Source organism: Pseudochaenichthys georgianus, unplaced genomic scaffold (genome assembly GCF_902827115.2).
Source record: "Pseudochaenichthys georgianus unplaced genomic scaffold, fPseGeo1.2 scaffold_591_arrow_ctg1, whole genome shotgun sequence".
NCBI classification, from domain to species: Eukaryota; Metazoa; Chordata; class Actinopteri; order Perciformes; family Channichthyidae; genus Pseudochaenichthys; species Pseudochaenichthys georgianus.
The window spans coordinates 30001-55167 of NW_027263150.1; the positions used below are offsets into that span (position 1 = coordinate 30001).

General features: G+C 43.2%; 1 protein-coding gene and 1 long non-coding RNA gene across 2 annotated transcripts in view; both read left to right on the plus strand.

The window, feature by feature from the left end:
• The window catches only part of LOC117443350 (zinc finger matrin-type protein 4-like), a gene marked incomplete at its 3' end in the record, with an annotated part of 117698 nt that overhangs the window by 22643 nt on the left and 69888 nt on the right, over positions 1-25167 (plus strand). The window contains exon 2 of the mRNA XM_034079339.2: positions 15131-15232. Coding sequence (XP_033935230.2) covers positions 15131-15232 — 102 coding nt within the window. The remainder of the gene's footprint in view (positions 1-15130; positions 15233-25167) is intronic.
• LOC139433541 (uncharacterized) lies at positions 2459-3310 on the plus strand. The gene is made up of 3 exons (XR_011642993.1): positions 2459-2610; positions 2983-3107; positions 3171-3310. It is a non-coding gene; the product is annotated as an uncharacterized lncRNA (long non-coding RNA).

The following is a 25167-nucleotide window of genomic DNA, read 5'->3' on the forward strand; positions in this document are numbered from 1 at the left end:
TCAGCTCCATTAGTATCTAGGCCCACTTCCCTCTCACCTCAGTGCCAGATCGTACTTTGCAGCATGCCAGTCTTTCCCGCATTACCCTCTAGATTGCTCTCCCGGTTTCGACCCTGCCTGTCCCTGACCAGCCTGCCTCGCCTGCTCCCTGACCCGGTCTGTACCTGCGACTCCCGTCCTGCTTTCTCCTGGAACCCTCGCCTGTCCCCGACCAGCCCTTTGCCTACTATCTGCCGTTTTGTCTCCTACCAGCCTATTGCCTTCAATAAAGCTGGTTACCGACTATCCCTGGTTTCCCGTGTTCTGCATTTTGGTCCTCAGCTCGTTTGTGACAAGTATGGCTTAAAACACATGATTATATAAAACAGATTCTACAGTATTTAAAGAGCTTTGAGGGGTCGAAGAGACCTGATAGAGAGACGTATAAGTACAGCGCATTTACCATCATCGTAACAAAACGTAGTGTCTATATCTAAAGTAGTACATTTTTTACATGCAACACAATAACCAGCTACTTTTGCCAAATACAGTACATATATATTAATTAGGCATGTCACAGTTTCCCACAGATCTGAAATATACTTGTGGTGGTAGCCGAGAAGGGGGGGGGGTTGCTAGTTGCTAGTGGAGCACGCTCATGAACTGTTCGCTGGAGCCTCGCAGCGGAGTTACTGCGGAGCGCATAAAGCAGATCCTTCGTGCGATAGCAGAGCGAACAGGAGGGGTAGGTAGTCGATCGCAGTTGGCGTCGTGCTCGCGGACGGATACACAAAGATGAAACCTAAATGGTCGTGAAATCTTTGGCGGACGTTAACCAGGTAAAGTCTATGTGTGGGAAACCCTGCAAACCGCTATAACATCATCAATCCCTTCTATATTCCTAATACAATTAAACCAGACGTTGACATCTTCTTAAAGAAACACTTTTTAATTCAAATACCAACATAGCTTCGTGCAAGGAAGTAGCAGGGTCTTTTCTTCCCCATGCTGTTATCTCACATCCTTCTTTAAAGGAAGAAAATACTTAACGTTCGGCCATTTCTAAAGTGTTTGTTTTGATAGATTGGAGTCTCATTCTTCTCTCTTCGTCTGGCGGTCCCTCTCACCGTCATCATGTCCTGTCAGAGTGTAAAAAGCAATTAGACCGAACGACAGAGTAACGCAGGACATGATGCAGGACATCTCATCGTTAAGAGACTAAATTAATTAACATCCGTAATGAATGAACACCTGTTCTGTTCCTGCTGCCAGTAATGTGTCCGTGAAACACCGTTTTTTTGCTTCAACTGACCGCTTAATACCGTCGACACTCCATAACAAATGTAGATATCTAATTAGAATAATACACATAACACGATTCATCTTCTCAGCGATATGCATATGAGCCTCAAAATGCAGTGTGTGTGTGTGTGTGAAGCAGCCTCGTTTAACCATGTGCAGCTTTTGTTTCGCCGCCTCACTGTTGAACGTAATATCCACGGTAATGGTTGCCACATATGGCGCATTTCCACTGCAGCGGGTAGCCCCGTTTAAGCGTCCTGAACCGTCCTCAAGCGGCCAGGCCAGTTTTTGGTTGCATTTCCATATAGCCTAGTACCGGCTAGCGGGTACTTTTTCCCTTTTTTTCCGGCCCCATAAAATCGTGGTTCTTTTTTATCAGACCAGGCCAGGGCTGTGACGTCAACACTCGACTGCTGATTGGTCAGAGAGAATCGTCACAAGATCGCGCGCGAGTTCATCCCTAGCGTCGCATATATATTTAGAAGCAAGCTTGCAGCATTTTTATAACCAGCATTTTGTAAACGGAGGAGCTACAAAAATGTCTACGTTTGTTAAGAAAAGCTCACCGTGGTCGACCGAGGAGGTGACGACGTTCCTTCATCTCATTGGGGATGATAAAATCCAGCGGGAGCTCGACGGAACAACAAGAAATGTGAAAGTGTTTCAGGATGTCTCTGCACAGATGTCCGAGCGCGGATTTTCGAGGACTTTCCTGCAGTGTAGGGAAAAACTTAAAAAGATGAAGAGCGAATATCGCCTAATAAAGGACAACAACAACACGAGTGGTGCGGGTAGGAAACAATGGAAGTGGTTCGACTTGTTGGACCAGATTTACGGCCACAGACCGGCCAACGTTGGGAGGGAGGGAGGCCTGGACTCTGCAACGGCTTTACTGGAGTCCCTGCAAGGTACGCTCACTTCTAACAAAGAAGTCTATTTTATCCTTACATTAATGTTCGACAACCCGTGCTTTTATGGAGCTCCGAAGAGCTACATAGCTGGCAGATAGCCTTAGCTAGAGCTATTGTTTGCTAACACCATATGTGCCATTGTTTACGTTCAGTTTTTCTTTTCTATAGTTGTTGTTGCTATTTAGTATTGTGCTGCAGTAGTTTGTGGAATTAACAAGTCATTTTGCTGTTCTCGATGATTACATTGGGACTCGTGAGGAGGAACATTCCCGAACAACGGGTGATGGCAGTGTTCCGTCCACTTCGTCATTGAATCCAGAACGGACCCCAGCTCGACCACAGACACCAGCCGAAGACCCTAACCCGACTCAACCACCAACACCGAGTGCCATCACGACACCGCAGCGTGTGGTTCTAGGTAAGAAATAGAAATGGCAAAACGACTGGAATTGTGTTTTGTTTTTTTAAACCGTGGATCATCCATCGTCAGTAATTAAAATAAGCTATACCACTGTGTGGAAATGCTCTGTTACAAGTAAAGTCTTAGCTAGTAAGCAGCTAGTACAGTTGTGTGTGACATCCTATCATATACATATATTTATATTCATTATCAACAGGCTGGACATAATGTAATTCACTTTCACAATCATTGTAAACATCTAGGGCCAGAACTTTCTTTAGTTCACCTTACTGTTGTTCTGTTTATACATGTTATTCTTATATCCTTGTGTGACCTGTACCTGTCCTGTGTTTTTTCCTTATTGCTAATTATTATTATATTGTCACCCAGGCAAGAGGAAACGAGGAGGAGAGGATCGGGCCCAGCAGGAACGGCACCATGAACAGCACATGGCCCAGCAGGAACGGCACCTGGACTGGGCCAAAGCGTCTGCTGAGCGGAGATGGGAGGAGGAGGTCGCCTTGAGAAGGGAGGAGGTCGCCTTGAGAAGGGAGGAGGCCGCCTTGAGAAGGGAGGAGGCCGCTCAAACAGAGACCTTCAACCTAGCCTTCCTGCGCACTCTTGGCGAGGTGCTAGGGGGACTGGGCAGCCGACGTGGCCCGTCTCCTCCTCGTCCAACTTAAAATAACATTAATAGTTATTGTACATATTATATATATTTTTTCTAGTTACTTTTTAAATTTGTACTTTCTTGTTTATTTATGTTCTTTAAAATGTTCATTTTATTTGTACAATGCCATGTATATTTATGCTGGCTGCAATACAGTTTATAATTTTTAATTTGTATTGTTTAATGGCATGCCTTTTTGATACACCCTTTTTTTTTTTTGTATACTGCCATCATTAAAGTACTTCTTTGACTTATCTTATCTCTTGTTGATAATGAATGGCACCCAACAGAAAAAAAATCAGATTCACATAATCTTTATTTAGAGAAGATATAAACATACATGAATTTATAAAGGAATAACAAACACCATCAGTTAGGAAAAAGCCCCTTACTTTTAAGAGATTTAAAGCAAGAAATTGAGTTTGCTAGCTTGAGGTCCTCCTCTAAAACATTATTACATGTTTATTTTGTAATAGTATTAATACATGATAAATATATAATACATGTAGACATTTCTCAATTGTAATACCCTCGTTCTAGACTCAAACAACACATTCCTTATATATTTCAAAGATGAGAGAACAAAATAAACCTATAACCCATTCAAGCAAGCTTTTAACATGTCTAGAAGAAAGATTGAGGTTATATTTTAATATATTTTATATAGTGGATACTTTAGCCTCCATCCAAGTTTACAATTGTCCACACTATTTTACACTTGCATTTATGAATATAGTTTTGCTGTGTTTTACACTTTAGTATTTATGTTTATAGTTAGCTTTGATATTCGCTTAATTTATTAGAAAGATTTTCTTTTCATGATCTGATATTTCCTCAACTGTTATTATGGGGCAGTACTTACTGGTGCTTGAATTTCAAATATTCAATTCAGATAATATTCGTTTAAAACATTTGACAAACACAAAAAAGGATTTATTGATATTCAATACAATGAATACAATACAATGCATATTTAGGTATTCAGGTAGCGCATCAAACCCTCTCTGATGTCAGTGCCCTCCTCCTCTGCACCTTGAGCCGCTGCTACCCCAGGCTCTGCGGCTGCTGGTGCATTCCACCCATCATCATAGTCCTCTCCATGACTCTCGCAGAGGTTATGCAGAGCACAGCATGTAAGCACCATGGATTTCACAAGTTTAACATCACAGTCGTTTCTTTTCATGAGGCAACGCCACCTCCCCTTCAGTCTACCAAATGCGTTCTCAACCACAACCCGTGCGCTGCAAATTTTCTTGTTGTACACCACATGTTCTGCTGTCAGCCGTCCAGTGTCTGGGAAGGGTTTTAAGAGCCAGCTTTGCAAGGGATAGGCATTGTCTCCAAGCATGTAATAGCCAGCATTCACCCCACCAATGTCCCCGGTGCAAGGTGGAAAGTAGTTACCACGACTGGCTAACTCCCACAATGAGGACAGCCTCAAAACCCGAGCGTCATGCATGCTCCCAGGCATTCCTGCAAACACATTCCAGAAATGTCCCTTTCCATCTACAACTCCTTGAAGGATGATGGAGTGCCAGCCTTTCCGGTTGAAATAGTCACAGTGGTATTCCTGTGGTGCCAAGATGGGTATGTGTGATCCATCAATAGCACCTACGCACTGAGGGAGCCCCCACCTGTTCTCAGTGTAGGCAGCCATTTCTGCAAACTTCTGCCGGTCTGGTGAACGAATTAGTTCCGGTACTAACAACGCCTCTGCAGCGGCACAGAAGTCTCGCACACACCGGCACACAGTGGTGTTGCTCACTCCGAACAGATGTCCGATGCTTCTGTACTCTGAGCCGGTAGCAAGCTTCCACAGTGCGATGGCCACTCTCTTCTTTAGAGGTATACACACGCGGAATGTTGTGTCCCGTCTCTCCATCGCTGGCCGCAGTTTGTTGCACAGGTAGGTGTACGTTTCCTCAGACATCCTGAAATTATCCACCCACTGAGTGTGTGTGAAAGATGGAACAATCACAGACCACCACTCGGTAGCTCGGTCGAGCATCCAAACACATGGTCTGCGGCGACGTAACTTCTGAAATACACAAACAAAAGCATACATATTTTAATACGTAAAAGTGGTAGCTACAATTAATTAAATATTTGAAACACTTTGGTCGTATTGTGAGCGTGAGCCTAAACACATGGCTAGTTAGCGAACGTTAGCTTACCGAGTAGCGCTGTAGTCTCGTGCTGTTGTAGTCTCTGCAGCGTTGTAGGACTTCCACAACTCTCTCGTCAGCTTCTTCTGCATCTCGTCTTGCTTTACGCAGCCTACTTTGAAACATCACTTTCCTTCTTGCTGTGATAACAAGCCACACACCAAGAAACAAGTAAACGATCGCTTCCACATCCTCCATTGTTGTGTGTGTTTTGTGAGTTGTGTCGCATTGAAGATGACGCCACTGCAGTTTTACTCAGCGTCGCTCCGCCCAAAAAGCCCGCCAAAAAGCTGATCGCCCCGCCTACACTGCGTTAGTACCCCAGGTCCTAAACTGTAATGGAAATGCGCCACGGCCTCGGCCGGCCAGCGAGGCAGCCCGAGGCCTGAGCCAGGACGCTTAGGGACGCTTAAACGGGGCTACCCCGTTGCAGTGGAAATGCGCCATTAGATCTCAAATCCTGACCTTTTCCAGACCGGATTTAATGTTTTGTTTTATATGTTTTACAAGAGAGGGTTGCATGTGTAGTTTAGGGCCTTGGTCATCTCCCTGCTGAGGAAGATTACAGTCTCGCTCTACCAAGGGTTAGGCCTATAGTTTACTGCAGACTCTCATCGTCTGTGCGGCAGGCCACAATCTATCACAGGATACAGGCACCAACATGTCCATGTCCATCACTCGGACGCCATTCATTTAGAAAAGCTCATTAGCCACTTCAATTTTTAAGAATTGCGAGCATTTTCCATGATGGCCACCATTGCCAGCTGATTTAAAAACGATATTTTACAACATCATTTGATACATGTCTGTGATTTTGGTGTTTGATTATATGTTTTTGAATATGGGGAAGTCAAATGTAGCTTTTATTTATGTGTCATTTTAAACACAACATGTAGAAATGTGGGGCTTATTAGAAGCATTTAGGAGATTAAACCACTTCATACTAATGTTGGTCTTGTATGTCAGCAGAATTAGTTGGCAGAGACTGAACACCATGATGTCAGCAGTACTACTGCTTCACCCCAAAACACCTCCAACACCTCCATTACCGTGCATATTAGGCTACCCAGCTGTCCATTGGCAACTTATTCAGATGTTATGGCAAAGACATGATAAACAGAAGCTTCTGATTAATTCCTGACGTCTGAATTTGGTTTCTTCTCGGTCAAAAATGTACGATTTGACACCAAGATCCTTCATATGTGATGTTATTAAGGGTGGTGGCGAAGTCGATAGGGACTTGGCTTTGGCAGTTCAAGTCCCGGCAAGACCAAGTACTACCGAGGTGTCCCTGAGCAAGGCACCGTTCCCCACACTGCTCCTAACACTATGGTCACATGCAGAGAAACAATTTCCCCACGAGGGATTAATAAAAGTCCATCTTATCTTAACTTAACTTATGAAGAAAAAAAAGACACTACATACTGATATACACCTGGACATCAGCAGATGGAGTGATAACCTCGTCCTGTAAAAGTGATTGAAATCAGTATCCTGTTGCTGTGACAGGGACTAATGAGCAGCACGGGTTCATTTCAAGGTAACTTCAGCACAGAAATCCTTTAATGGTGTTTTATTATTCAGCTTGTTTCCAAATCAAAATCCAGTTGGAACAAATTAAAATACAGACTAACAACAAACATTGAACAGCTTACTGATGGGCCAACATTACATAGTTTGTTTGATGTATTTTATTATATGTGTGTGTCTCGTCCTTTTGTGGACCCAAGGATAGAGGACTCCAAGGCAGCAGCTACTTACATCCAGCTAATGGCATGGAGCGGATCAAGAGCACAGCTTCTTTGAGCAGTTCACAGGAATCTACAAAGTTGTATTAAACCTTTGCTTGACATACTTTCCCCCGTGTCCCCGGGTTTGTCTCTCCTCTGCAGTACAGGAAGGACACAGGGGAAGTCCTGCTGAGTGAACTACAGCTATCCAAAGCACCACCGCTGCTAACTAAATTAAAATGTCCTTCTCCGTGGCGATCAATTCATTAAGCCAATGGATGTCACTGTCAGACGCTCCCCCTGTAATGGCCATGGGTTGTCTCCTCTCCAAATGAGATGCTGGGAAAAATATAAATGTTCAGCCGCTGTAATTAGATAAGGGAAGGCAGAGCGCTGCACACCAACAGGGAGTCCTCGACCCGATTCAATCACCAATATTTGATCAGTGCCGCTGTTCTTAACAGAGTTACAGCTAACTACAGAAGTCCTCCTGCCTCAGTGCCTCGCATTGGCCATCGAGTTAACACAAAGCCAGCTTGTGTCTCGCACCGTGTCACAACTGTTTACCGTCTGTCTTTGACTCTGACGAGGACACAGGAAATCAACGGCTGCAAGGTTAGCCTGAGGCTGGGGGGGGGGGGGGTCTGATGGAAAAATCTGATGAAACAGTGGGAGGTAGGGAGGTCACAGCGAGTGCCCAGAAGCTAGAAAAGGTCGGTTTTAATTTGTTAGAGAGGGGGTTCATCGGGTTAGCTCGACGGGTAGCCTTTTCTGAAAGTCCCCCTTTCACTGAGGACAGCTTCACAGGAAACACCTCCTCTATAGGGACACTGTGATGGCTTTGATACCAATGTGTGTGCATGTAGTGTCTCTACTTTAAAGAGTCCTCTCCTGCTGATGTTCAGGTGTATATCAGTTTGTAGTGTCTCTACTTTAAAGAGTCCTCTCCTGCTGATGTTCAGGTGTATATCAGTATGTAGTGTCTCTACTTTAAAGAGTCCTCTCCTGCTGATGTTCAGGTGTATATCAGTGTGTAGTGTCTCTACTTTAAAGAGTCCTCTCCTGCTGATGTTCAGGTGTATATCAGTATGTACAGTAGTGTCTCTACTTTAAAGAGTCCTCTCCTGCTGATGTTCAGGTGTATATCAGTATGTAGTGTCTCTACTTTAAAGAGTCCTCTCCTGCTGATATTCAGGTGTATATCAGTATGTAGTGTCTCTACTTTAAAGAGTCATCTCCTGCTGATGTTCAGGTGTATATCAGTATGTAGTGTCTCTACTTTAAAGAGTCCTCTCCTGCTGATGTTCAGGTGTATATCAGTATGTAGTGTCTCTACTTTAAAGAGTCCTCTCCTGCTGATGTTCAGGTGTATATCAGTATGTAGTGTCTCTACTTTAAAGAGTCCTCTCCTGCTGATGTTCAGGTGTATATCAGTATGTAGAGTCTCTACTTTAAAGAGTCCTCTCCTGCTGATGTTCAGGTGTATATCAGTATGTAGTGTCTCTACTTTAAAGAGTCCTCTCCTGCTGATGTTCAGGTGTATATCAGTATGTACAGTAGTGTCTCTACTTTAAAGAGTCCTCTCCTGCTGATGTTCAGGTGTATATCAGTATGTAGTGTCTCTACTTTAAAGAGTCCTCTCCTGCTGATATTCAGGTGTATATCAGTATGTAGTGTCTCTACTTTAAAGAGTCATCTCCTGCTGATGTTCAGGTGTATATCAGTATGTAGTGTCTCTACTTTAAAGAGTCCTCTCCTGCTGATGTTCAGGTGTATATCAGTATGTAGTGTCTCTACTTTAAAGAGTCCTCTCCTGATGATGTTCAGGTGTATATCAGTATGTACAGTAGTGTCTCTACTTTAAAGAGTCATCTCCTGCTGATGTTCAGGTGTATATCAGTATGTAGTGTCTATACTTTAAAGAGTCCTCTCCTGACCTGCTGATGTTCAGGTGTATATCAGTATGTAGTCTCTCTACTTTAAAGAGTCCTCTCCTGCTGATGTTCAGGTGTATATCAGTATGTAGTGTCTCTACTTTAAAGCCCTGAATGTTTCACTTAAAGCACCCGCAAACACATACAAGGCTAAAAATACAATTTAACAGAGTAAAAGGCAATCAGAGTACAAAACTATACGTTTTAAATGATTATATGATCATTTGACACGACAGGGAGAGCGTCAATAACTCTCTTTCCCTCTTAATTCGCACAAAGAACCCACAAAACACCAGGTGAACATCAGATAATCACATGTTTGTATTATTCACCTATTGAATATCATACATGAACATCATACATTCTACATACAACAAAGTCCAGGGGCACATATACAAAGCAACAATACATGATATAAGGTAAATAAAGAAAAAAAGGGAACATTTTGATACTTCAGATTAAATATTTTTTATATATCAAATTGGTTTAATTGCCTTCTTATTCCTAATGTTTTTAATAGTGCTAATATGTTTAAATTCTTGATAGAAATGTACAAAGTTTGGTTTAGAGTCAGCCCATTTCTTTTTATGCATATGAAATTCCCCTAAAAATACAATTACAGGAGGGAAACACACACAGACAGGAAACACACACAGACATGACAGACAGCGATGCAGGGATGACGTATTTACTCTGAAGGAAGCTGCTGGTTCCCTCGTCTCAGAGCCAATGGGATCTCTCCAGAGGACTTTGGAAAACAGCTCAAATTAAGAAAACAAACCTGTTTGATGAAAGCACAATTTGTTCAGCCGGATAAGTCTACCCTACTTTTATAATGTAGAATCATAAATCTAATGTTCAGAAGCTAAATGCTAACGTGATGCTATAAAGGAGCTACAGCCGAGTCGAGCAGCACGACTTCAACGTCACGCCGACTTCAAATCCAGATTCAGACACACAGATTCTAGATGGAACAAGTTGAAGCGTTTCTTGAAACACTTTGCAGGAGGCAGGGACTCGCTTTCAAGCAGAACAGAAACTAACTCAGAGGAGGGTTCACGTGTTCGGCGTCATGACGTACAACGGCCTCCACGACTTCTGTAGTCCTGTTCAGCCGCTTGGTAACAGCCATCGTTTCTCAGACCTTAGTTCAGATAGTTTCCTAACCCTACGGAGAGATCCCATTGGCTCTGAGACCAGGGAACAGGAAGTGGAGACATGCTGACTCACTTCCTGGTTTTAGGACTCGTCACTGCACCACTCTATGTGAAGGTCATCCTGTTGTGACGGCTGAAATACAGAAATATCAAAAACCCCAAAATATGTTCGAGGTGGTTTAAGGACAGGGTTGCCATTACACATTTAACATATCTCCAGGTAAAATCATTCAAGCGGGAATAATGGATGTTTTGGCCGCATACTGTAAACACAACTTTGATGTTTTAGTCATGAAGAGGATGGCTCCGGCTCTTCATCATCTAAATGTTCCACTGTGTTCACCAGATAGTCACTAACACTGACTCCCTGCTGTGAGACGTTTAGACACAGTGCGTTTATCAGACTGGCAAAAACACACGCTGCTGTTTAAGTATGACGTTTAAATATGACGTTTTTAGGCCTTGAAACCAAAACAACGAGCTGTAAGACGCTAAAGCGCTCCAAAGAGCAGAGTAGAACTTTACAGTTGGTGATTTTTCACTTCTTTCACACATTTATTTATAACTATATCAAAATATCAGTGATTGAAGCTTTAGTTTTCATTATTTCCCCCACACTACATCTGTCCTTTTAGCGAGTCCAAATCTCCAGATATTATTGTATGAAAACTCCCAAATCTGTATCCTACACTATCTGTAATGAAACCTTTATGAGATTACGACTTCCTGTCTCGAGCTTCACAGAATATTCGACTATCAGAACAACCGGTGGACACTCTGCAAGTAGACCAATCCTTCAATTGTGATTTTAGCATCGTGGTGAGGGTCAAAGCAACTTTGGAGATGACCAAAGGTGGATATACTGTAAACAACTTCGAAGTTTAGCTATTGGGGAATTATCTCAAATGGTGGAGTGCTCGTATCTTCTGTGACTTTTGAACGGGAGAATCTCAACTGAGTGTTGGGGAATGACCACTCGCTGCATTTGAAATGACGTTAAAGAGGTCGGGAGGGTATCTACCAATCAGAGAGTTCTTGGTTTGATCCCCAGAGGAAGTGTCCTTGATCGAGATACTCAACCCCAATGTCTACGGTACTGAAGCGTATGTAAATCAAAGAGATACGTTAAACCATCAGCTAAATGCACATGGTTGTGGATTTAATCCAATGAGACGGCCTTTGAAAGACCAAAGGTGGACATGCTGTGGATTCTGATTGAACAACCTCCAAGTTTACCAATGGTGGAATAAGTCGAGTGCTCGTATCTTCTGTGACTTTTTACCAAGGGTTGAACGGGAGAATCTCAGCTGAGTGTTGGGTAATGACCACATGTTGCATTTTAAATTAGGTCTAAGGGAGTTCTTGGTTCGATCCCCAGAGGAAGTGTCCTTGGGCGAGATACTTAACCCCAAACTGCTTTCACTGGCATGTCTACGGTACTGCAGTGTATGTAACTCAAATATATTAGTTGAAATCAGCAGCTAAATGCACTTGGTTGGGGGTTTTAGTCCAATCAGATTGCAGATCACTTTTTTTAGAGCTTCCAAGAGCCAATAGAAGACTCCAATTTCCCCTCTTAGGTCCCGCCTCCGTTTGGTACTTTTAGTGGTTGTTTGGTCGACCATACAACTACCTAAGTACTTGGTAGCTCAAATTCAGAAGTGGTGAATGTTCCCCTCTCTCTTTACCGCTGCTACTAACCAGAGACATTATGGGATGTCCCTCTGTCCACCCTGACCTCGTTGAGCTTGGCAATATCTCAGAAATGAGAAATTGCTCTAATTTCAGATATATGTCCGTTTGAGGAACTTTTTCCGGAGGATCCAGTAATGTTTGTAGACCGTTTGAAGAGTTTGTGAAGAGTTGAAGACGTCATTTGTTCTGGAAAACGTCTGGAAGCATTATTTGTATGCAAAACAGAACAAATAACAACATTTCTTAAAGAATGAACTGTAAAAGTTCTTTCCACCGGTCATTTTATCAGTGAAGAATATTCAAACAAGTTGTAGGACGTGTGATTTTACTCCGACGTGACCTCATCTGTCCAGCCGTCGCTAACTCAATCCCACCTGGATTAGGACAAGGGACACGGTGCTGGCTCAGCTGTGCGTGTGGAAGAGGAAATAAAGGCTTCTGAATCCTCTCTTTCTGCGACACGACGACAAGTCATTTATTTTAATGCTAAACCTTCAGCGGGATCAGTTAAATAAATCATTCATCATGCTCGGATATAATTTGGCTCTCAGTCTTGAAGGAAAGGTTTTTCTAGCTCGCTGCTCCCAGCAGTGTCTCAGCATCTGTCACTAACTCCCTCGCCAAGGTGATGAAATATTGATTAAAAGTGATGCGAGTAAACGAGATGAGATTATTGTTTACTTGTTACATCTCGGCTGGTTCATCTCCCTGCAGACCCTCGGAGACAAGCACTCAATCCAGATGGCTTCTCGTTGGAGACACAACTTTAAATACCGGTTTTACTTAACTCATTTGGTTTTAGAAGGAGATCCAATCAAGGCTGAAGGATTTAGAAAATAAATGAAGAATTCACAGATGTTGCACTTGCGATATTATTGGTGATATTCGTAGAAATTACAATTTTTAGTCTTGCAATTATTATAAATAAAATTTTATTTTACGATTATTGTGTTTTTTTATCAGGATGATCTTTTTATAATCTTATTTTTAAATCTTTTATTTTTCACCATATTTATTCACCTGTTCGCCTATTTTGCTTCTATTTTAGTGCCTTTACAAGTGCCCAAAGCGCTTTACATTACATATATTAGACATGTAATACATCAATACTGTGGAGTGGACAATCCCCACAGGGGTGATTTAGTGGGAAGTGTTTTGCCCAAGGACACAACGACGGTTAATAATTTCGCAACGATGTCATCACTATCACTGAAGTGAGCCATCATGAACGAACGTATGCTAATTATAAATCGATCATAAATCTATCGTTTAGATTTATGATTCGAAAATAATAAAAGTAGGGTAGACATGTGGATATTATCCGGCTGAACAAAACGTGCATTTATCTAACAGGTTCGTTTTCCACAGACCTTATTTCGAGCTATTTTCCAAAATCCTGTGGAGAAATCCCATTGCTTTCTGTCGAAGGAATCCGAGCGCAGCTTACTTCCGGGTTTTAGGACGCGTCACTGCACCCCTTGCATAGACTTCACAGCGGGCGGAACCTGTCATAAAGTCCGCAAAAAGAAAGCTCGCCCATTTAGAGGTAAGATATGATTGGTCAATTGTCCTGTCATTTGACATTACTCTCTCGTTGAGTTACTATAGCGGGCCCTCTGTGAATGTAGAGAGGGACCAAGCTCTCCCGTCTTCACAGAACTCGCAGAGACGGCATTTAACCCTTCACATTCCAACAGAAACTGAACAGGCAGATTCGAAGGATTTATTTCTTTGGAAATATTATTTTACATACAATTAAATCAAGTTATTTTGGTAAAACTAATGAAAAAAATAAAAAAATTTTTTTAATGTTTTCAAATATTATTTCTTAGAATATCTTAGGCCCTCACAGAGGGTCTAGAGGGCCCTGACGGCTCGCCACTGTACAGGACTGGCTATCACACAATAAACTACCGCTTAACAAAACTAAATCTTATACCATGGTCTTTGGTACCAGGCAGAAGCTCAAATCCAAACCTAATGTAGTAATAACATGTAAGGATGGCACTTCTCTGCATAAAGTTGATAGCGTTAAATATCTTGGGGTATGGCTAGACTCTAAACTTTCATTTAAAGTACATATAAAGCATGTAATACAAACAGTCAATTACGGAATCAGTGTTTTACACCGCTCTCGCAATTGTTTTACGCTCAGTGTCCGAAAGAGAATTGCTTCTCAACTTATTCTTCCGATTATGGACTGTTGTGATGTTGTCTACCAAAATGCACATCAATCAGATCGTGCTCCACTCAACATAGCCTACAACAGACTATGCAGATTTGTTCTTGGTTGTCCTTTTCGTACACATCACTGCACAATGTATAACCAACTTAAAAGGCCTTATTTAAATGTAAGAACACACGCATTGGCTTCAGCTGATATTTAAATGCATTTATCTGAACCATCCCCCTTATTTAAAGCAGTATTTTGTACCCTACTCACCAAATCATCAAGTTAGACATTCTGTTCAGATTTATTTCTGTCCCCTCTGCAAAAAAATTGATTGGCAGAAGAGCGTTCATGTTCAAAGCCCCCACAGACTGGAATACTTTACCTGCTGCCATTAGATCTCTGTCATCATTGGGTTCATTTAAACATGCATTGTTATCTCACTTTCAACTGGTCTGTTGTTATAACTGATATTAATGAAACTGATTTGCTCGACTGTCTCAAATTGTAATGATTGTATGCATTGCTTGAATTGTACTTCACAGACTGTATGTGGTTTGTCTTGTGTGTCATGTTTTGCATTTTTCTTTTTGTTTATGTATGTCTGTAAGTTGTTGCTGTTGTCGGGACCCCCTTGAAAACGAGATGGTGCATCTCAAGGGGTTTATCCCGATACAATTTCTATATAGAGAGAATCCTTCATGTGGTTTGGAACATGATGTGGAGTTTCATCACGGCAGCATTTAGCTGAGTTTCTGCTGGGAGAGTTCTGATCAGGCATTAGCTCCACCTCCTCCACCCAGAATCAGCCCTTTAGTAACGGGGCTGAAACAGAGGGATATGAGGCATGTCACATCATAAACATGTTCTTATATATCTGAGATGATATATGCCTAAAAATAGCATGAACCTTTAAATAACACAACTTTGGTTTAAGCTGTTGTATTTTCTAACTTGTCAGCGTCTCCACGTCCTCGTCCTCCAGCTCAGTAACCATGTCTCCGTCTCTCTCCCCAGATGAAGTCAACAGAAGTGGATCACGGTCTTTTCACGGACAGTTACTGCAAAGTGTGCAGCGCTCAGCTCATCTCCGAGTCCCAGAGGGTGGCCCATTATGAGGTGAGGACCCCACACTTCAGCTCGTGACTCCATTCAATTACACATGTATTTATACAGCCCAGGGGTGTCCACACTGTTTTCACGAGGGCCAGATACAGAAAGATATACGAAGGGCTGGGCCACTCACTAGAGGTGTATCGCCTCATAAGTTCAGTTATAAGTTGGATCTCAGATTGATGATAATAGGAGGAAATATGAAGGGTATATTTCAAGGTTGTTATGTAACTGATTTATTGGACCTTTTTCTTATCAACTAAGATTTGTTAGAACATGTTTTCAAGTGACTGCATTTATTTGAAAAGTGGGCTTATTAACACATGAATACTGTGTTATATATCTGAACATACACATTTAAGAAGTACAATAGCATACGTTTAATTTGTGGGCCATGTTTCATTATACTTGTTTGATTTGCTGAGGGCCGATTCAGAGGCCTTCACAAATCAACAAACACGTCTGACAATATAGTAAAATGACAATTCACTCGCTCTCTTTGTCTCCATGGAAACGGTTAGTGTCATGTTGTGTGACACACTCAGACGGAGTTTCCACCTGAGCCCCAGCTGACGGCCCCTCAGTGGACTCACCTGGGAACACGCGTGTCTCCTAAACCTCAGCACAGAGCGGAGGTTTAATGGAATAATGGCCGGAGAAATGTAACCGTGTTCTTATTCTTTATTAGGATCCCCGTTCTCCCTGGGCTCCTCACATACAAAGCATACATAAACATACACATACATACACATACACACACATACCGGGTGTGCATGAAGGATTTCGAAGGTGCACGGCTTTTCAACAGCAACAAATCACTGGCTTATTGTTTTGGATTCCGTAAACAAGTGATCTCTATGATTTGGTACCATGCTCTCATATCTCCATCATATCGCAAACAAGGCTGCTAAAAACACGACAGCTCGTCCTGCAGTGTGTTGGGAGAGATCTGGGCCAGTTGAAGAGTCGAGACCCACCTGGCTGGAGGCACACAGTGTACGATGCAGAATAACTTAAAAGACAGAAAACAAAGTCCGAGCAGATAATACCGCTAAACTAGCATTGTTTTAGCAATAGCTAAAGCCTCCTTGTTCCTTATTGGTTGACCATTATTTTAGTTGTGATCATCTCATTCTGTCAAAGCCAGGTGCTGGTTTGTAGAAATGTTGAACGAATTTGGTGTGAAGTGAGTTAGAATGGAAGCTGCGCATTGACCCCGTCAGCCGGGACGAACGTAAGACCATTCAGATTGAATAAGTGTTATAGTTGTTTTTGCATCATCCTTGTGTTTCAGTAACTGCAAGCACATGTTGTCATTGATGTTAGCCAGGCTTTGTGGAGCCACCCAAAGTACACTTTAGTGTCTCGATGTGTACATAGGAACTTCATACGTTTGTCTCTGAGTCTCTGTGCGTCCTGCAGTGCGGTTCTATTTCTATTTAAAGCTGTGAAACAGGAGATCCTGCTTTGTTCCTCGCTGCAGGAGACGGGAAGTGGCTGCCAGCGTCCAAATCAAATATTCATTTTGTTATTGTGTGCTGAATGCTTAACGCTGAACGCTGAATGCGGCTCTTGGCCCGTCGCCTGCTGGAGAAACTTTGGATCCTCTTTCTGCTCAGTTCTGCTCTGATGCTTCCTGACATGTTAGGGTCCCGCTGACTGTTATGACCTGGCTCAAAAGGCCACGACAAAAAGGAGACACACCATGTTGACGGTTAACAAAATATGTTTATTTAGGCCAAACAAATCAAATCAAGTCAAAACCAGTAAAGTATGAGGTGTGGATGTCAGTGGTTTCAGTAATGTAAATGCAGGGTGAGGATTGTATGGACATGTATGTGTGAGAGAGTGTTGAGGTGCACAAAGTAAAGCAGCTGAAGAAACTCATAGTATACTCAACAAAACCGGGGTGCCTGCAGGGAGAAGCAGAGCGAGAACAGACAGGAGCAGAGAGGCTTCAAATAGCTGCAGGTCACCAGACCCAGGTGCCCTGAGTCACTGTAATCAGTGCAATCACTGAACCAATGCAGCACAGACAGAACAGCCACACCCTCTCCACTGATGGACCCACCGGGGCATCACACTGACGAACAGAACACACACACACAGAGGGAATACAGTACACTTCCCTTTAGGATACAGGAAGTTCTTTTGCACTTAGGAGGAGGACGGTGTTCCAGTTTAATTTGTAATGGTTAGTCCTACAGAAAAGCTGATAAGTCGAAAAAAGAGGGTCCAGTCTGCGGCTACACCACCGCACCGTGGCTGTCTCCATGTTAAAGAATGAGAAATAAATGGGAGAGAAGGAGAAATGAATGCTCTGGAGATTAATAGGTGTCTGCGTGGTGTAAACAAATAAAGAAAATCATTAAGAATAAGTGACTGCTAATCTTAAAAAGATACAAAACTAGTGTTGACATTTTAAAGTGAATTCATCTTCAGTAACAACAGAACCAGACGGTGATCAAGGTATCAAGCGAACCGGTGCTTTCTGCATCGTCTAACCGTGTCCGAAACCCAAAATAATAACATACTTTATTGATCCTAAATTGGGAATGTTTGCGTTGCAGCAGCATACAAAAACAAGGCATTGCACATAAGGTTACATTTAACCATCTCAAAATAGAAATAAAACAGTTTTAAAAAGTAGAAAATATGCAAGTTGACCTTCTTCAAACGGCATATTTTAGGGGCTGCATATATTACTTTCTGCAACTCTGTGAAAAGACCAGTTCAGGTTTGACTGTAACGCATTCCAACCACGCATTTAGGACATGCGCAGTGTTGATATTTGCCCACTTAATGATCTGTAAAATCCCCTCAATTAAGCACCAATCTCAGCACAGCAGGGGGTCGGGGGTCATGGTTTGGTATATGTGGACCCAAAGCAGTCCAAACAGGGAGGGGACGGAAATAAATAAAAAGACAAGGTGGAACAAAAGGGAAAGTAAGAAACAAAACAAAAACAAACCGGGAACACAGGAGGGCAGACCAGGACATCCAGACATCAGAACAAAACCCGCCGACGAATCGACAAGGAACACAAGGGAAGGCAAGACTCAATACACAATAATCACAAGAGAGGGGAGACACAATCAGACAATCAGAGAGGAGGGGAAACACAGACACATGAGACAGGGGTTCAACTCCTCAGACAGATGGACTATTCAAAACTATGAAAAGAAACAGATCATGACACCCCGGAGAGGGTCCAGTTCACCTCCTGGACATTTCTGAGGTGCTCTGAACCCCATCAGCTCTGAGAAGCCTGCCAGCAACCGACAGAAATGCATGTGTCTGCTGACCTCATGCTAATGGTTTATGGTACTTTGTATATATTATTAAAGAGAGGAAGGGGTTTTATAAGAACAGGAGGGGATTGACATGCAGACAGGGGAAGACCTTGAGGTTTGGGATCAGGTATGAAACTAGATTGTTGGAAGTGTACTGAAGCCTTTTGGTAGAAAGCCTGGTCCTCGTAAGTAAACACGCTGTAGTGCACATTCAAGATATACACACCGTGATATGCTGACGTTCTGAGGCCGTTGGGAAGCTTTCCACACGGAGCGATCAGAAGCTTTACACCAGCTAGCAAAGGGTCAACATATCTGGACATAGTTGGTTTCCAAGCTATAAACATGTTTTATTGGATGCCGATAGAAGCAGTAGTCCTGAGCTGTCGTTATATCTGGATGAGGGTAAAAAGAGACATCTCCTTTTGAGGCACGGTTAAATCAAACGGTGATGATTTCAAAGGCTTCAGATTCATCCCCCCATCTTCACCTTTCCTCCCACTAACACACTGAACTCTGATCCCGTCGATGCCCCTTTGAATCTGTCGCATATTGCCTTTAGTCGAGTGTTAAACTCCACAGTGACGGTGGCTCTGGTGTGACAGTGCAGACAGGGGAGTAATTTATATTTAAACCTTCTTTTCTGCACATCAAAGCCTCCTCTCTTCTGCAGAGGATCACAGCGTCTCTGGTTCACAGTTCAAACACTCTCCAGGCTGCTGGTAATTTATGCATTTTACATTACATTACATTGCATTTAGCTAACGCTCTTATCCAAAGCGACTTACAATAAGTGCATTCAACCAGGAAGACACAACCTTGAAGAAAACAGAATCATAAAGTACATCAGGTTTCATAGAGCCAAGCATTTCAAGTGCTACTCAACTGGCTTTAGATAAGCCAGTCCTTTATTAGTACCGTACTTTTCGGACTATATGCCGCGACTGTTCCCCCCTTTTTTTTGTACAGCTAACGGCCACTAGGGAACCTCCTAATCTATGGATTTTACAGGTAAAATTAACCACCTTTAACACTATGGGCTCTAGGACCGGTCCGCGCCCGCCACCTTTAAGCGGCGGGCTCCAGCAGGAAAAGCTGGAGGCCGGAAAAGAGTGAGACAGGTAGCGCGCCAAAGTAAAAGTGGAACCGAGAGACAGAACGAGAGCAAGACAGACGGACCATTTAGCTGCTGCTGCTTATATGCAGGTGCGCTTTATAGTCCGAAAAGTACGGTATATAAGTGCTTTGTTAGCAGTTCTTTGTTAGTAATTCTACCGCTCGAAGTGGAGTCGAAAGAGATGAGTTTTCAGTCTGGAAGATGTGCAGGCTTTCTGCCGTCCTGATGTCAATGGGAGCTCATTCCACCATCTTGGAGCCAGGATAGCAAACCCACGTGTTGTCATTTGTCTCCTTTTTGCATGTGTTCTGCATCGGGGAGAACTTGACAGGCTGTTATTCACAGAGATAATGGAAATGGGAAGTGAGCTGCGAGCAACTGTGTGGAAGTTCTCGTGAGTTTGTGCTGGCAGAAGATTCACATTAGCGGTGGGAATCACCAGGGTCCCCACGATACCATACTATCGCGATACTTAAGCCACAACATGCTAAGTATTGCGATACGATCAGTGGCGAGCCGTGACATTTATACCTAGGCCCTCTGACCCCACCGCTTCCCTTTAAAAAAATTGTTATTACATCACAGCGTATACCTCAGCGGAAAAACTACGGCCGGGGTGCAAAACCCTCTACCTCACACAACAACACCTGTAAACCCCATTTGTGTTCTTTGAAATCGAAAAGGATGTTGCATTGTGTTTGTTTCTTTTGTTGCAGTTGTATGTCTTAAGTGTAATTTGGCATGCTTTTATTTTGAAGGCGAGTTTACACTGTTGACAGGAAGTTGTTGTTGCTATGGAAACAAGAATAGCTTCACAGCAGGCGGAACCTGTCATAAAGTCCGCGATAATAAAAGCCACCCATTTAGAGGGAAGATATGATTGGTCAATTGTACTGTCAGTTGACATTACTCTCGTTCAGTTACTATAGCGGCCCTCTGTGAATTCATAGCTGGACGTCCAATCAGCTCCTGTCTTCACCTCGCAGAGAGGAGCTTCTTTCATTTAACCCTTCACATTCAAACAGAAACTCAATAGGCAGATTCAAAGGATTTATTTCTTTGGAAATGTTATTTTAAATACAATTAAATCAAGTTATTTTGGTAAAACTAAAGCTGGGAAACCAGGGGACACTAAAGAGTGACGCACACAGCTGAGAGACCAGGGGACACTGAAGAGTGACGCACACAGCTGGGAAACCAGGGGACACTAAAGAGTGACGCACACAGCTGGGAGACCAGGGGACACTAAAGAGTGACGCACACAGCTGGGAGACCAGGGGACACTAAAGAGTGACGCACACAGCTGAGAGACCAGGGGACACTGAAGAGTGACGCACACAGCTGGGAAACCAGGGGACACTAAAGAGTGACGCACACAGCTGGGAGACCAGGGGACACTAAAGAGTGACGCACACAGCTGGGAGACCAGGGGACACTAAAGAGTGACGCACACAGCTGGGAGACCAGGGGACATTAAAGAGTGACGCACACAGCTGGGAGACCAGTGTACACTGAAGAGTGACGCACACAGCTGGGAGACCAGGGGACACTAAAGAGTGACGCACACAGCTGGGAGACCAGGGGACACTAAAGAGTGACGCACACAGCTGGGAGACCAGGGGACACTAAAGAGTGACGCACACAGCTGGGAGACCAGGGGAGACTAAAGAGTGACGCACACAGCTGGGAGACCAGGGGACACTAAAGAGTGACACACACAGCTGGGAGACCAGGGGACACTAAAGAGTGACGCACACAGCTGGGAGACCAGGGGACACTAAAGAGTGACGCACACAGCTGGGAGACCAGGGGACACTAAAGAGTGACGCACACAGCTGGGAGACCAGGGGACACTATAGAGTGACGCACACAGCTGGGAGACCAGGGGACACTAAAGAGTGACGCACACAGCTGGGAGACCAGGGGACACTAAAGAGTGACGCACACAGCTGCAAGATTCTGAAGAAGCAGCAACAATCAAACAAAAAGCCAGCACTAAGAGCTTACTCGTCCTCAAGCTGGAAAGTTGCTAAAAGCTCGTAGAAAGAGTTTATTTTCTGCAGCGCTCTGTTACCACATGGAGAAAGGAGAAGTCATTACTGGAGCATTAATACATGGATGCCGGTAGAATACTAATATTGAAGAGCCATTTTATAATCTATTGCAGTTCTTTAAAGCAAGAGACTGTACCATACCTCCTTCTTATCCAACACACATGAGTAACATGGACAGAGAGTAATCCTTTGAGAAAATGTGTTGGCATGAATTTTCCTTTCATATAATATCCTCTCATCCTGTCGGCGCTCCGCAGAGACGACCTGCTCTTTGCTTCGCCCTACGGAGGCCGAGAGCCGCCCCAGTTACCGACAAACATGGAAGTCGAGGAGGAAGAGAAACACCGAAAAATACCTACGAATCAAACTATTTTCTGTTTATCTGTGTTTTGTGTTGCTCTGTCGGAGAAGCCCGTGACCTCAGATTGTCATCGGCATAGCTACACTGTAGCTATGTTCGTACGACTAAATAAAGAACCATGAACTTCGGATTCATCAAGAAAGACGGACAACTTGACAAAGCGCAAGGAAGTTGTAAACGATGCCGAGCCGCTTTAAAGTACACAAGTAGTTCGAGGAACTTAGCGACGCACATAAAGAGGCGACGTGGGGTCTGCGTCTGAGAAGAGAAACCTGGAAGCTAGACGAGTGAAATCACTCAGTGAGGTGTTCTGTCTGTGGCGGCCAATCACAGTTTACATGTCTTCCTTACTGTCAGCAGTTATGAAAGACCTGTCTGTGAAAGGTTCTTTGTTTTCTTTATTGTTCCCATAGAAACAAGTGCTTTCTGCTCTCTGTGAGTCAGCCTCTGGATGAGTGTTCAGCACATCAGGCAGCAGCTGTATGGGCTCTGTGGTAGCTGTTATTTGCACATTGCTAATCATGAGCATCCTTAAATAGTTGAACTGTGAGGTGTGTTACAACCCGGCTCCTAGGCCGTAACAAAGGCAGGGAGGCGAGACGAGGTGTGAGAATAACACAGTAGTTTATTATCAACAAACAATAACTCAATAAAACCAGCAACAGGTCCTCGAGGCTGGCACGGAGAGAGTGCCCAGAGGAGTGAGAGGGACGTATCCGGCTGGGCTCCTCCTATATTCCTCCCCACAGGTGTAGCTCATCAGGCAGCTATCCTCCCGACAGGTGTAGCTCCTCAGGCAGCTATCCTCCCGACAGGTGTAGCTCATCAGGCAGCTATCCTCCCGACAGGTGTAGCTCCTCAGGCAGGTATCCTCCCGACAGGTGTGGCTCATCAGGCAGGTATCCTCCCGACAGGTGTAGCTCATCAAGCAGGTATCCTCCCCGACAGGTGCGGCTCATCAGCACCGGACCCTGTGAACACCCACAAACAGCTGGCACCCCACGTGGTGTGGAGGGGCCGTCGCTCTGGAGACAGAACAGCACTGCACTTGTGAGAAGGCCAGTTTGTGAAAGGTCCAAGTAGTTTTTTCTTTGAGGTCAAAAAGAAACAGCGTGATGGGATGCGCGAGCAGAGGGAACCAAATATGTAAAGCCCTTTTTTGTTAATTTATGATTTGCTGCATACGAGGAATAAAACAAAATCCTCTGTCGTACCACATCGAAGTATCATTATTTTGCATAATGTTGAATCATTCAAAGGTATCGTTAATGTATCGTATCGGCCTCAGTGGTGGTGTGTGTGTGTGTGTGTGTGTGTGTGTGTGTGTATCTAGAGCGTGCTGTAGTTCTCACTCTGAGCCACTCCACTAATCCTCTCCTCTACAAATCAATATCTGCAGAGGTCAAACAGAGCGGGCATGGAACATGCAGATTATCTCGTCGATAACACTCGCTCATACACCCCCGTACAGATGGAGTGTGAGCGAAGGGACGCGTTCACGAGTTGGCTCCAACGCCTCCTCAAGAAACGAGGAATACATACTCACTGATGAGATGCTCAACTTCTCTTTTGAAAGGATATTTCCACTTGGGTTTCAGGAGAGCAAACTAACTCTTCATCAGAGGTCAATTCAGCAGCTCGACATCTGATGACCAACAAGCAGCAGTTTGCATTAAATACAAGTGAATTTCTCCTCAGGGATTAATAGAGTTTGTCTTCCTCTTCAATATTGTACAACAATGGGCAACATAGGGCTGTGTTTTCTCAGTTTGGTCGTCTAAAAATCCAGTTTGATTGTGTTTGATTATCCAATATAACCACCTTTACTTTCCAAATGACCACCTAAACTCTCAAAAATACCACCTTAACAAATTAAAATACTACCTTAACTCTAAAATACCTCCTTAACTCCAAAATACCACCTTAACTATACAAAATACCACCTTAACAAACTAAAATACCACCTTAAAACAAACTAAAATACCACCTTAACTATACAACATAACACCTTAACAAACTAAAATACCACCTTAACAAACTAAAATACCTCCTTAACTCCAAAATACCACCTTAACTATACAAAATACCACCTTAACAAACTAAAATACCACCTTAACAAACTAAAATACCACCTTAACTATACAAAATAACACCTTAACAAACTAAAATACCACCTTAACAAACTAAAATACCACCTTAACTCTACAAAATACCACCTTAACTCTAAAATACCTCCTTAACTTTTCAAAATACCACCTTAACCCTACAAAATACCACCTCTTCTCTCCAAAATACCAACTTAACTCCAAAATACCACCTTAACCCTACAAAATACTACCTCTTCTCTCCAAAATACCAATTTAACTCTTCAAAATACCACCTTAACTCTCCAAAATACCACCTTAACAAAGCAAAATACCACCTTAACTCTAAAATAACTCCTTAACGCTCATAAAATACCACCTTAACGAAAAAATCTACCTTTATTCCCCCAAATCATAAGGATATAATCTCTATCATGCAGATTAAATCCATCCATTATTCATCTGAGGTCTACTTTATGCAATGAGGTTGCTGTAAATTCACATGCGACGGCCAATATTGATGTTGGATTCTGTCCGATTAAATACAAGTTAATTTCTCCTCAGGGATTAATAGAGTTTGTCTTCCTCTTCTACATTGGAAACAAATTGGCCACATAGGGCTGTTTGGTCGTCTAACAATCCAGTTTTATTTAGTTTGATTATCCAATATAACCCACTATGGCTGTAGACAGTGTTTGACACAAGTTGTGTTCATATCGAAGTGCTATTTCTAAAACAGTCAACAATATGGCAGTCTGAGCGTTCTATACACAGTCAAATGTAAATGGTTTTATTATAAATACAGCTCACAATACTTGCTGTGGAACATAAACCAGCAGCTAGCGTTGTGTGGATTTCATTACATCACATGTTAGACGCTTTTATCCAAAGATATTTTACATACTCAACACTGTGGACAATCCCCACAGGAGCAACTTGGGGCGAAGTGTCTCAGGGACACACCGACATGATGACTGCAGTGGGGTTTGAACCTGTGCTCCCCTGATCCCAACACCAACGCACTAGGCCACT